Here is a 13486-nt window from a genome sequence, read left to right on the forward strand (position 1 = left end):
TTTAGATTGTTGATGCTTATGGGCACCGATGACACATCAACTGAGCCGAGAGCCCGTCTATTAATTTATAGCAAGTTATGTTGCCACCATAAAATCTCACCTGTGAAGCGATTGTGTCGTAAGGAACATCGCTCTTGTTGTACTCCCAGCCTTTATCGCATGGAACTATTTGCCATTCATCATCTGGTGTCGTTCTGCCTTCAGCCAACGCTTTAGCCCAGTCGGTTGAGAACATATGGCACCTGTCATGGGCGAACGGGCCGTCCGTTTTGGGCGGTATCGCCAACGCTCGCCTGAAACAAGGAGAATTATTTTGGGACTTATGGATTCAAAAGAAGATCCTTTTGAATTATAGTTCAGAATATCGAAGGCGGAGCTGGGCCTCTGGGAATCGCAAACCTTCGGTCCCATAGATATTGAGGCCGAAAGAATATGAAACTAAGAATGGACTTGTTTCTAATACAACCTACAATCTTTAAAAATCATCACGGCAAAAGATATACTGGTATAATTCTGGGCCATTATACAACAGAATCCTCTAAAGATATTCCATCTCAACATCAGACATTGTACATGTACATACATCAAGATATATATTGATCTCTTTCTTAAATCAAATCGTTTTTTATTTATTTATTGCTTAGATGGGTCGAGCTCACAGCCCACCTGGTGTTAAGTGGTTACTGGAGCTCATAGACATTTACAACGCAAATGCGCCATCCACCTTGAGATGTAAGTTCTAAGGTCTAGCTACAACGGCTGCCCCACCTTTCAATGCCGAAACATATTACTGCTTCACGACAGAAATAGGCGGGGTGGTGGTACCTACCCGTGCGGACTCACATGAGGTCAAACCACCAGTAAAAAATATATTGTAGTAACTCTTTATTGCTTTTTCATGGACTCGGAACTGCGCAGAGAGCTATAACCACTTTAGTTCGTTTGTCACGACATCTTAAAAACTCATTGTGTACACAAATGATTATTGTGTTATTTTTTGTATTTTTTTCTTCGTTCACGAGGCGACGATTGAGTATTGAATTGTTTTTTTTTTTCGTACATTTCATTTTGTTAACGAAAGGAGCTAAGGTATTCGCAAAAATAACTGGTCAGATCCTGATAAAAATTTAATGGGACCACATGAGAAAGACCAGGCTTCCAAATAAAAATCTATTCATTTCCTTCTGGTTTCGGTTCTTTTTAAAAAGGAGCTTAAATTAAGCATTGAAATAGCTGAAGAAGTTTTCTTGTTTTCAAATATTTTTTCCAATTTTTAAATTTTAAATGGCACTCCTGTAAATATGCATAAATCACTACATATTCTCTGTCCCTATATCTGTCTGTCCCAATGTATGTTTAAATCTTTAAAACTACGAAACGGATTTTGATGCGGTTTTTTTAATAGATAGAGTGATTGAAGAGAAAGGTTTATATGTATAATAACATCCATTAAATAGTGGAGAAATCAATAATAAATTACAGTTTCCGAAGCGAAGCGAGGGCGGGTCGCTAGTGTCGCTTAAACAAAATAACCTTTGACCCCTCGATGTGTGTGTTACTTTAATATACCTATATATTTCCAGGGCAAACAAATTTGTTGGTTATTTTCTCATTTTAAACCTAGTTTATTTTATTTTATTTTTATTGCATAGATGGGTGGACGAGCTCACAGGCCACCTGGTGTTAAATGGTTACCGGAGTCCATAGACTAGACATCTACAACGTAAATTCCGCCACCCACCTTGAAATATGAGTTCTAAGGTCGAGAATTTGTAATCGTAGGCGCTGATTCCGCGCCGCGTCAGTGTCGCATTATTCAGAATACAACTGTCGTACTTAACCGAAATTCTAATAGCATTTAAGTCTGTTCGCACGGCTCGTTACCACGGGGTCAGGGCAAGGATTGGCACGTACCAATCTTAGGGCCGTTTCACACTGATGTAGCATTAGAAACATTAATGAATAGGCGGGTGCATGTACCAGGTCTATGTACTGTTAAGTTTTATTTAAATTTTTTATTGCTTAGATGGGTGGACGAGCTCACAGCCCACCTGGTGTTAAGTGGTTACTGAAGCCCATAGACATCTACAACGTAAATGCGCCACCCACCTTGAGATAAAAGTTCTAAGGTCCTAAGTATAGTTACAACGGCTGCCCCATCCTTCAAACCGAAACGCGTTACTGCTTCACGGCAGAAATAGGCAGGGCGGTGGTACCTATCCGTGCGGACTCAAGAGGTTCGTAACCACTTAACACCAGGTGGGTTGTGAGCTAGTCTACCAATCTAAACAATAAAAAATAAAAAAAACGTGATATGATAACATCTCGATGTTTGTATTGCACGCAATGGAACACAATTATAAATCGGCTGTCGCGGAGGGTCAACGGCCTCAATGGAGTGCGGAGTTCGCTTTACATGACGGCGTTCAGAAATGCGTTCAGAAATGCGTTCACCCACTAAAATGCGATCGCGATTTCGATCTATATGCGCTGAGGAACTGCTTTAAACCCCATTGGGGCTAAGATTGGGCGGATGTGCATCTGCCGACATTACTTCCGCCTACCACACGATTTTGGAAGTACCTACCTCTTTTTATTTTTTTAAAGGCTTATGCCATTCTTCAAACACAGTTTGTTTAGAGTACTTAGACATACAAAGACTTGCCCTTGGTATTGCTGATGTCCATGAGCAACAGTGATCACTCATTAAATGGGCGTTTTAACTGCCTTCCAAAGCAATAGATAAAATTTTGTCAATATACTTGAAAGCAGTAATATATTATCCACAAATGTCGAATGGCACATATTGCTCTCCTTTAAGCCATTAAACCTTACTTCGGATCCTTTTCTAGTGAATTACCAGACTAAGCCCTTATTTAACGCCAATAACGCTCCAAGCCAAGATCTCGTGTAGAAAAATAACCGGAAGAACTTTTTTTTTTAATTGTAACTCGCCGGAATGACCTTGGTATCTAGTTGAGCACGAATTATTTGACCTCTGCATTGTAAACCGACCTTTAGTGCAAAGGTCGGAGAGTGTGTTAACCTTAGTTTTTGTGTGAACACTGCTTTATCTCGTGTTTATTGTGTATATTAAGTAAGTGAGTTTGAGTTAATTTGCCTAATTCTGCTGTGAGGCATTGAAGGGTGGGGCAGCCGTTTAATTTTAAAAACGAATGCCTAACTCATTTCTCAAGGCGGTCTTCATACCCGATCCTGTGGACCGAATGGTAAACATTTGACGTCGGCCTAAGCACGTCATTACGGATCCTCCCGATCCATTAATAGTGCTTTTAGGTACTTCAAGCACCGGTCATCGTTCTCGTCGAACCCGTCACTTACGATGAAGGGCTCGACGAGTAAATTAACCCATAGACACAGTCCACTGAGTTTCTCGCCGGATCTTCTCAGTGGGTCGCGTTTCCGATCCGGTGGTACATTCCGTGAAGCGCTGCTCGTGCTAGGGTCAGTGTTAGCAACACTCCCGGTTTGAGCCGCGTGAGCTCTCCTACTAGCTCGGTGAATCTAGAATAACCCGTCGAGGTTATACTAGAATAGGTAGGAAAAAGAGGCAATCGGTATTTGCATTATTAATGTCTATAGGCTCCGATAACCACTTAACATTAAATGGGCCGTCATTTCGACTACTAATCTAATCAATAAAATAGCTATTAAGTCATGAATTCGATTCCCGATCCAGGAAACATTTTTTTGCTCTATGTTTAACATAACGAGGGGTGAAAAGCTATTTGATTTATGGGTTTTTTCCTTCGATCAATAATACTACTATTATACTATTGTACTATTATTGATCGAAGGTTTTTTCGGTTAAAACTTAATACATATGTGTGTGTTTGTTTCAAATACATGGTAAGTAGTGTGTGTAATGTTTTTTTTAATTGATTTAATGTATTTTAAATGCTTAATTTAAAAAAATATTAACATCTGCACTCCTTCTCTATATTCTCTATAAGTGGCCCGCTCCGACTCCGCTCGGGTCTTTAAATCAAATCAAATCAAATCAAAAATTTTTTATTCAACATAAATGAAAGTACATACTTGTTGAACGTCAAAAGAACTACCGCCAATTCACAAGAACTAGCCTCCGTCCTGAGAAGAATTGGCAAGAAACTCAGCGGGCATGTTTTTTTTTTTTTTAATAAATTGTTATTTTTTTTTTTTTTAATATTACATTATTTTTTTTAAATATGAGTTTTTTACAATGAATATTATAACGTAACAATTACTACAATATTGAAATGCCCGGAGCGAGCAACTCATTCCCACTTTGTGCAATCTTCTAGATAATCATTGACTTTATAGTAAGCTTTATTGCACAGATGTTCTTTAACAGTTTTCTTAAACCTATGTATATGTAGGTTCTGAACATCTTGTGGGATTTTGTTGTACAGGCGCACAGACAAACACCCGAATGAATTTCGTATCTTATGTAACCTACTCATCGGCACAACAAGCTTGTGTTTGTTCCTAGTATTTCTATTATGTATGTCCGACTTTTTAGGAAACTCCTCAATATGTTTACGAACATACATCAAATTTTCAAAAATGTACTGGGATGGCATAGTGAGAACTTTAATTTCTTTAAATTTCTCCCTCAGGGATTCCCTTGAGTGCATGTTATAAATAGCGCGTATAGCTCTTTTCTGCAGAATAAATATCGTTTCTACATCGGCCGCATTGCCCCATAGCAAAATGCCATAGGACATGACACTGTGGAAGTAACTAAAGTAAACTAAACGAGCCGTGTCCGCGTTTGTTAACATTCTAATTTTTTTTACTGCGTATGCTGCAGAACTGAGCTTACTCGCCAATTTATGAATATGAGGTCCCCATTGCAGTTTGGAGTCCACTGTTATACCAAGAAATACGGTTGACTCAACAAGCTCCAATGATTCCTCAGAAACAATTACATCACTATCCACTTGTCTCACATTTAAAGATCGTTTAATACATTTTAAAGTAAATTTAATACATTTAGTTTTCTTACTATTCAATAATAGGTTATTGATACGGAACCAATGAACCACACACGAAATCGCATCATTCACTTCGTCATAGACTTGTAATTGTCGTTTAATTTTAAATAATAAAGATGTATCATCTGCGAATAATACGACCTCGTGTCGGGATTCAATAAAACTAGGTAAATCGTTTATATATATTAGAAATAAAAAAGGACCCAAAATGGAACCCTGAGGTACACCCATTTTCAACAAGGTACCTGAAGATCTATTACCTTTCACATCTACTGTTTGTATCCGTCCTGATAAATAGGAAGTAATAAGTTCCAATGCACCATCCCTAATACCATAGTGATGTAGTTTCCTCACCAATGTTTCATGTTCAACACAGTCAAATGCTTTGGATAAGTCACAGAAAATTCCAAGACAATCATGTGATTCCTCCCAAGATTTAAAAATATTTTTGACTAGATAAGCACCTGCATCAGTTGTAGAGCGACCCCTGGTAAACCCGAATTGTTTATTATGAAGCAGGTTATTTGAATTAAAATGTTCTAAAAGTTGTGTCAAAATTATTTTTTCAAAGATTTTACTCAACGTAGGGAGTACTGAAATAGGTCTATAGTTAGAGGGGTCATCAGTACTACCAGATTTAAAAAGAGGAATCACTTTACTATGTTTCATTAAGTCAGGAAATACACCACACCTAATACAATCATTAAAAATACTAGCAAGATGAGGAGCAATAATGTCTATTACAGACTTCAAAACCTTTACTGATATTCCCCACAAGTCAGCTGTATTTTTTACATTAAGGCTATTAAAACTTTTTATTATATTGCTTGAATATATTTCCTTAAATTTAAAAATTTCATTACATTTGTTGACATGTTTATGCAATAATATTTTAGCTACTGTGGGGGATGAATTTAGAGAAGTGGTAGTTGAAACTGGAATGTCAGAGAAAAACTTTTCAAAAGCATTAGCCACATCTTTATGACTAGTTACCAATTTATCATCTATTTTTAATGAGAATTCTTGGTGGCTATTTCTGACTTTTCCACTTTCTCTACCAATGATGTTCCAAGTCATCTTTATCTTGTCAGGGGCATTTTTTATTAAATCACTTAAATGTAAAGATTTTGCCGCTAAACAAACTTTTCTAAATACTTTTGAATAGTTCCTGACATATTGATGAAATGTTTCATCATTATTATAGGCTTTTTCAGAGTACAGATCATATAACTTTTTTCTACTTTTGTACACTCCGGTGGTGGCCCACTCGCTGAACACTGTTTTGTTTTTTAATGTTACAGTTTTAGGAATAAATACATCAGCAAAGACCAAATTAATTCTCTCAAACATATTCTGGTATGACAAATTTGGGTTATGGTTATAAATAATTTCTGAATGTTCTTGCTTAATATTATTTCTAAACTTCTCAATTCGTTTTTTATTAATAGGAACAATCACAAGAGTATTTTTATCTATAGAATTGATATTAGATTCAAAAGACACAAATTGTCCACTATGATCTGATGTTAACTGATTAATAATTTTTTTGTTAATCGGTGTTACATTTGTAAATATGTTATCTAAACATGTTGCCGATGTGGTCGTTGTCCTAGTAGGCTCTAAAAATAAGTTTGGGAGGTTATATGACTTTAACAGTGTTCTGAATCTAATAGTGGTATTTGTGTTTTCTAAAAGATTAATATTAAAATCACCACATACAAAAATTTGTTTATTAGAAACAGAAAGTTTCAGCAATACATTTTCCAAAATATTTTCAAAAGAATCATATAACGCATCAGGAGGTCTGTAGACGCAGACAACAATGAGGTGCTCAAGCTCAACACAGGAAATTTCAATAATTCTCTCAACAGAGAGGGCCACTACATCCTTTCGTTCCTTACATTTCAAACATTTACTAACGAGAATCAGTGAGCCACCGCGAATAGCGTTCTCTCTGCAGAAGGAACTTGACAACTGGTGATCATTAAAATTAAACAATAATTCATAATTTCTAAACCAGTGCTCAGTAACACAGAATATATTAATATTATGCATATTTAAAAACATTTCAATTTCTAGCTCTTTACCCATCATCCCTTGTAAATTTTGATGCACCAAATTGAATATGTTAATAATTGAAACGTTAACGTCTTTTGATGGGTATAATCTAGTTGTATTAATTGGTTTGTAATTGCAAGAGTGTGACTCTTTTGTCTTATTAATTAATTTAAATTGGAAGCAGATTCCAAAGTCTTAAAACATGTCATATTTTTTTCCTGCTCAATAGAAGCAGGTATTTTTTTAGCTAAATTTATAGCTAGGAAATTGTGTATAAAATACTGTAGCGATGTTGCTACTTGTCTAAAATTTTTATTACTTAATTTAAATAAGTAATTTTTTGATGTCCATAAATTTCTAAAATTTATTATATTATTTATGTCTATTAATTTAAATGCATATTTTTTGGATGTCAAGGTGCAGTTATTATTATCAAAAGCATTATAAATTGCATTATTAATATTAAATCTAATTTTGTTTTCTGTCGGTAAGTCTTGCAAGTAAGGAAAAGTGAACATAATAAGTTTTTTAATATTTAACATATTAACTTGTTCAACATAATGCAAAATTTGTTTTTGGTTAACGTTTTCTCTCCTCCCTAACATAATTATTATAACAGTGTTTAGACAATGTGTGGTATTTAAAATCTTATCAAATATTTGTGCTGGATTAGCACCTGGCATACAGTAATTAATCACATGTTGTCCAAAACAAAGGTCATGTAATGCCACACCCATCTGTTTCCCCAGCTCATCACTAAAAATTTTAATTTTAATTTTGTCTTCTCTAGAAACTTGTGAAGATGCAGTAGTAGGTATACAGATAGGTGCTGCCTTCATAATATCATTGCTTTGAGACTCTAGTACTGAAAGAGTAGACACATTATGTTTTTGAATTTCAACATGTGGTAGCTCCTGACAACCCGATGCAGAGCATTTACATTCAGCGTACTGCATTGTCAAAGAGTCAAAACGCTGTTGATTATAATTACAAGTATCAATTAAATTGTCCATTGCCAACACATGCTCACTAATGTCCCTCTGTGCTAGTTCATAGTTTAATGTAATGTTCTCTAAACTTGACTTTAAATTGTTTATTTGTGTAGATAAACATTCTATTTCTTCCAAGTGTTTGTGATGAATTTGTTGACTCTGTTCAGTCAATACAGCAACCTGGTGTGAAAGTGAAGTTCTCTGCTTGCAAATGAGCTTGATGTAATCCTGAGACTTGTAATTTCTCAATTTACGTTGAGTCTTATATATTAATTTATTAATTTTAACATATTTCCTTACTTTATTTTTACTTAAAACTAACTGGGAGCGCTCTGAGGTCTCTGCATCACTACCAGTCAGATCAATAGTAGTTATGTCAAAATTCAAGGCAGTATCTACAGCAACCAAAGAGGGTTCGCTCTTAACCAGTTCCGAATATAAGCTCTGAGGCTGCTGTTCCTTAAGTTTACATAGCTCTGACCGCAAGTCAGAAATACAATCATCAGCCTCAGCCAATTTATGTCTCAACTCAGCGGTGATTTTCAATGAATCACAAAATTCATCACTGCATTGAGAAAAGGTGTTAATCGTATCCTGCAACCTCTGGTTCGTCTCAAGAGCTTCACTGTGTTCAATGAAGAGCTGAGACAATTGTTTTTTAAGGTCAGTATTCTTAGAGATAACTGACAGCATCTCCTCTTCATTTTGTTCACTTTCTTGTAAAAGTATATCATATTTTTCGCGAGTATTTTTTAATTGTTCTAAAGCAATACGAAGCTGTTCATCAACCTGACGAGATTTGATGCTGCGAGTCATCATTTTAAAATAAATTACAATAAAATATGTAAAGAAAATTTACGAAGTTGCCGGTCAGATTACCCTCAAATTACAAAATATTACACACTCACCAAGCAATATTATAACGTTAACAATCAATTAAATAACGTTTTAAAGCACTATTTATAATATAGTTTACTTATTTATACACCTTTAACACTACTTTGATATGTTTTAATGATATTATGAAGTGTTAGTTTATTTTTAATTAATTTATTTACGGGAGCAGAGAAATCGAACCGAACACAACCGAACCGACCGATTAGAAAAATTCAATTATTATTAAACAAAAACTTAAACGATATTTGACGTTGTTTTATTTTTTTAAATAAAAGAACACTTATTGCGGCATAACTATAATAGTTACTATTATATATATACTACCATATAGATATATAGATACTAATAGACCCTTTTTGTAAATAATAATGTGTTCTACAAAGTCGTAGTACATTATTTTATTCTATCATCAATAGTTTTCGCAGGGCACGCGATGTAAAGAATATTTTAGGTAATTTTTTTACACCTTGGGTTACGTTATTAGAGTTTTAGTAAGGATGCCTAATTTTTTTCAAACAAGATTATAGCCTATGTCACTCGGGATTAGTGTAGCTTTCAAACAGTGAATGAATTTTTCAAATCGGTTCAGTAGTTCGGAGCCTATTCAATACAAACAAATCTTTCCTCTTTATAATATTAGTATATAGTTAGATAAGTGTAGACAAGTGTGGGAAATTTCATACTCTTCCGTCCGTGCAATTTTCGTAAAAAGGGGTACAAAGTTTTTGCTTCACGTATTAATATACTTATATAAGTAGATGATTCGTTTAATTATTTTATACTGAGTCATTATTTTTCTACTAAATCACGAACACAAAAGAGGTATATAGCAGAATGAACTTCATTCTGATCGGGTGTCCGTGAAACCCCACTTTTTCTATAATTATCATCCAAGAAGTTTTCTTAACCGGAATTTCCCTAACCGCATTTCGAATCGTACGACCGATGTTATTTCTCAAAACTGTCACGAAAGAATCGTGCTGGATAGATACGGTCAATTGATAAAAAAGGTTATGCAGAATTCGGATGCTGCAAAAACCGATCGGCTAATCCTATTACGTCAGCATTAAGAAGATGTACATACGCCATTGTATTATTAAGTTATTGCATAGATTTTATCGCGGGCCTTGAGCGCGGCGACCGAATCATGAAATTCCGTAACGAAAAAAACCTTACACCCCTCACTCTGCCTACCATGTAGCTCGCGCTCAACACATTCACACGTTGCGCTTGTGTAGTGTTTGTGAATTAGCGCGTGGCGTGACGTCACACTGCATACGCATCATGAAAAGTCTGCCTATCTCTCTCTCGCGCGGTCTAGCTTGTGAGTGTGAAGGGGACAGTTAAGGTTTTGCTTTTATTAATGTTTAATATAGCGTGGTCTTGTTTTATTATTGTTATAATATTAAATTATCATTGTTTGATTATAATTGCATAAGTTGATAAAAAATGCTATGCAATAGCTTTACCGCGGCAGTTTTTTTAACCTAATTCAAAAAAGGAGGAGGAGTTCAATTCGACTGTATTTTTTTTATGTTTGTTACCTCATAGCTTTTGATTGTATGAATCGATTTTGATGATACATTTTTTTTATTAGAATGCTGAGGATTCCCGTGCGGTCCCATTTCTAATAATATCCAGTTCTAATAATGGTATCCATAAGAAAACCATATAAATCTTAAATTTACATTAAGTACGTGCGCGACAAATAGATGAATAACTCAATAACTCAATATCACGCCAACAGATTTCGATGATTATTGTTTTTAGTGTATATTCCATTGGTTTATCTCTATTATTCTGTCTATTTACAATTATTGATTTATTTTAAGTTATCCCGTCCATCAAAAATAACGATTGATCAACAAGAACGCGCTTTTATTGGTCGCTTTTTTGTATCATATCGATAACAGTAAAGTTTAAAAAATTTTTTAAAACAACGAAACAAACAAAAAATGTAAGGCATAGGTACGGAACAGCGTAAATAATTTACTTAGACAGCGGTTTGGCTTTGCCTATGTCATTACTGGTGTCCATAGGCGACTCTAACCACTCACCATCAGGTGGGCCGTATGTTCGTCTGCCTACAGAGGCAATTAAAAAAATCTGAACTTATCCTTTGAGCCAAGACTTTTAAAACACAAAAGGAACCTAAAAGCTATCTCCTGAACACGCTTCGGGAATAAACATTAGGAATATTCAATTAAACGATGCTATGGTAGAAATACGTGACAGGATCTGGTGGTGGGACCTCTTGTGAGTCAGCACGGGTAGGTACCGCCACCCTGCCTATTTCTGCCGTGAAGCAATGCGTTTCGGTTTTAAGGGCGGGGCAGCCGTTGTAACTATACTGAGACCTTAGAACTTATATCTCAAGGTGGGCGGCGCATTTACGTTGTAGATGTCTATGGGCTTCGGTAACCACTTAACACCAGGTGCGCTGTGAGCTCGTCTACCCATCTAAGCAATAAAAAAGATGTGTGGTGTCGTGGGACACCCGATAGAAACGAAGTTCCTTATTATAAAAATATTAATTTTAAGTTCTATTCGAGGTATAAAGAAATAAAACTGGAGATTTCGCAACAACCCACAGTCGTTCGGTAACGTGCGAACTTATTGTGGTACACTTCAATCACGGTTGTTTACATAAATAAGAGTTAGTGTATTGCGCAAACGAACGCTCTGAGATCGTGGTCAATGAATGATAAAAAAATATGTTATTTTTTGTACGTTATTAAAAAGTTAAGTCGTACACTGTGTGCATTACTAATTTGTACGTTATTACAAAGTTAAGTCGTACACTGTGTGCATTACTAATAAAAATCTTACGTTACGGACGTTTTTTCCCGGTTAGGGTACCCCTCCGCATCGTCCCATAAGGAACTTCGTTCCAAAAAAAAGAATCATACTTAGTCCTTCGGAAACCTTCCCGTGGAACCTGTTACACGCATCAGACAATAATTAAGAATCAAACACGTGCATAACAGTCAAAACGGCGTAAGGAACGCGGAAACAACACCAGAGATATGATCTTTTTAAAAGCAACGCACGTCGACCGTGTAGCTACAAAAAAAAATGCTTAAAACACGCCTGTCATAGGACAAGATATTAGAAAATTAAATCAGGCTAATTATAACGTGAATGGAATATATGAAGTCGAAGAGAGTTAATTACACGAAAATCCACTAATTAGACCTAGATTAGTTTTGAATGTTACTTAGTCAGTAAGTATCTACAGTCGGCATCATTGCGCCACTTTGAGAAGGCGGCACGACATGAGAACCCTTTTGTCGTGGCTGCTGGAAATTAAATACCCGATCCTGTAGACCGAATGGTAAATAGTCGACGTCGCCCTAAGCACGTCATTATGGATCCTCCCTATCCATTAACGGTGCTTTTAGGTACCACAAGCACCGGTCACCGTCCTTGCCGAACCCGACGCTTGCAAGGGCTCGACGAGTGAATTAACCCATAGACGCAGCCCACTGAGTTTCTCTCCGGATCTTCTCAGTGGGTCGCGTTTCCGATCCGGTGGTAGATTCTGCGAAGCACTGCTCTTGCTAGGTGTTAGCTACACTTCCGGTATGAACCCCGTAACCTCACCCATATGTTAGGGCGAAGCTGAACTAGCCTTTCAAGGCTATCAGCATAGGCAAAAAAAACACACACACAAGAAGTACTTTTGAAGTCTTTAAAGACTTTTGAAATCGTCGTGACCTAAAGGATAAGACGTCCGGTGCATTCGTATCAAGCGATGCAACGGTGTCCGAATCCCATAATATTTTCTAATAAAATACGTACATAACAAATGTTCACGACTAACTTGCACTGTGAAGAAGTAACATCGTATAATAAATATGAAACCCGCAAAATTATAATTTGCGTAATTACTGGTGGTAGGAACTCTTGTGAGTTCGTCCAACCAACTAAGCAACAAAAAAAATTTCGTTACCTATTTTAAAATTTTTACACTCGCGCCACAGCCCTAATAGTATTATCATCATCATCATATCAGCCTGTCCACTGTTGAACATAGGCCTCTCCAACTGATATCCAGTGCGGCCGATCCGTCTTGCATTTGACGCGACCCAGCGATTTTCAGCAGGTCCTCTATCCATCGGATGGGTGGTCGTCCCACACTGCGCTTGCCAATACGTGGTCTCCCCTCGAGTATATTAACATGGAATTAATTTATACGCAGATCGCGATCACGGAAGCATTCCTAATCGAAACTAAAAGATTTTTTGCGGTAATTACATAAATTACAACATAATATTATTTCGACCTTGTTATTTAAAAGTTCTTAATTCTTTGTTGTTCGTTTGGTCTATTTTAAATTTTCGTCGTATGCATGCGTGCTTCTAACATAATGTATGAAGGTATTTAATTGTAGGATGGCTAGACCGGGCGATCTTGGGCCGCTATTTTTAACAAGCATTAACAAAAAAGGTGGTTTTTTTTTTCATGACGGCTAAAGTTGCGCAGCTAGAATTCTTCCGCATTTAAAATTCCTGCTCACAAAAAAACATCCAGAATTATATT

At 36.2% G+C, this 13486-nt stretch overlaps 1 protein-coding gene across 1 annotated transcript in view; it reads right to left on the minus strand.

Annotated features, from left to right (window-relative positions):
• LOC101738627 (organic cation transporter protein) overlaps positions 1 to 13486 on the minus strand; it is a 41351-nt gene that overhangs the window by 12950 nt on the left and 14915 nt on the right. The window contains exon 3 of the mRNA XM_004930699.4: positions 101 to 293. Coding sequence (XP_004930756.1) covers positions 101 to 293 — 193 coding nt within the window. The remainder of the gene's footprint in view (positions 1 to 100; positions 294 to 13486) is intronic.

This window comes from Bombyx mori, chromosome 23, assembly GCF_030269925.1.
Source record: "Bombyx mori chromosome 23, ASM3026992v2".
NCBI classification, from domain to species: Eukaryota; Metazoa; Arthropoda; class Insecta; order Lepidoptera; family Bombycidae; genus Bombyx; species Bombyx mori.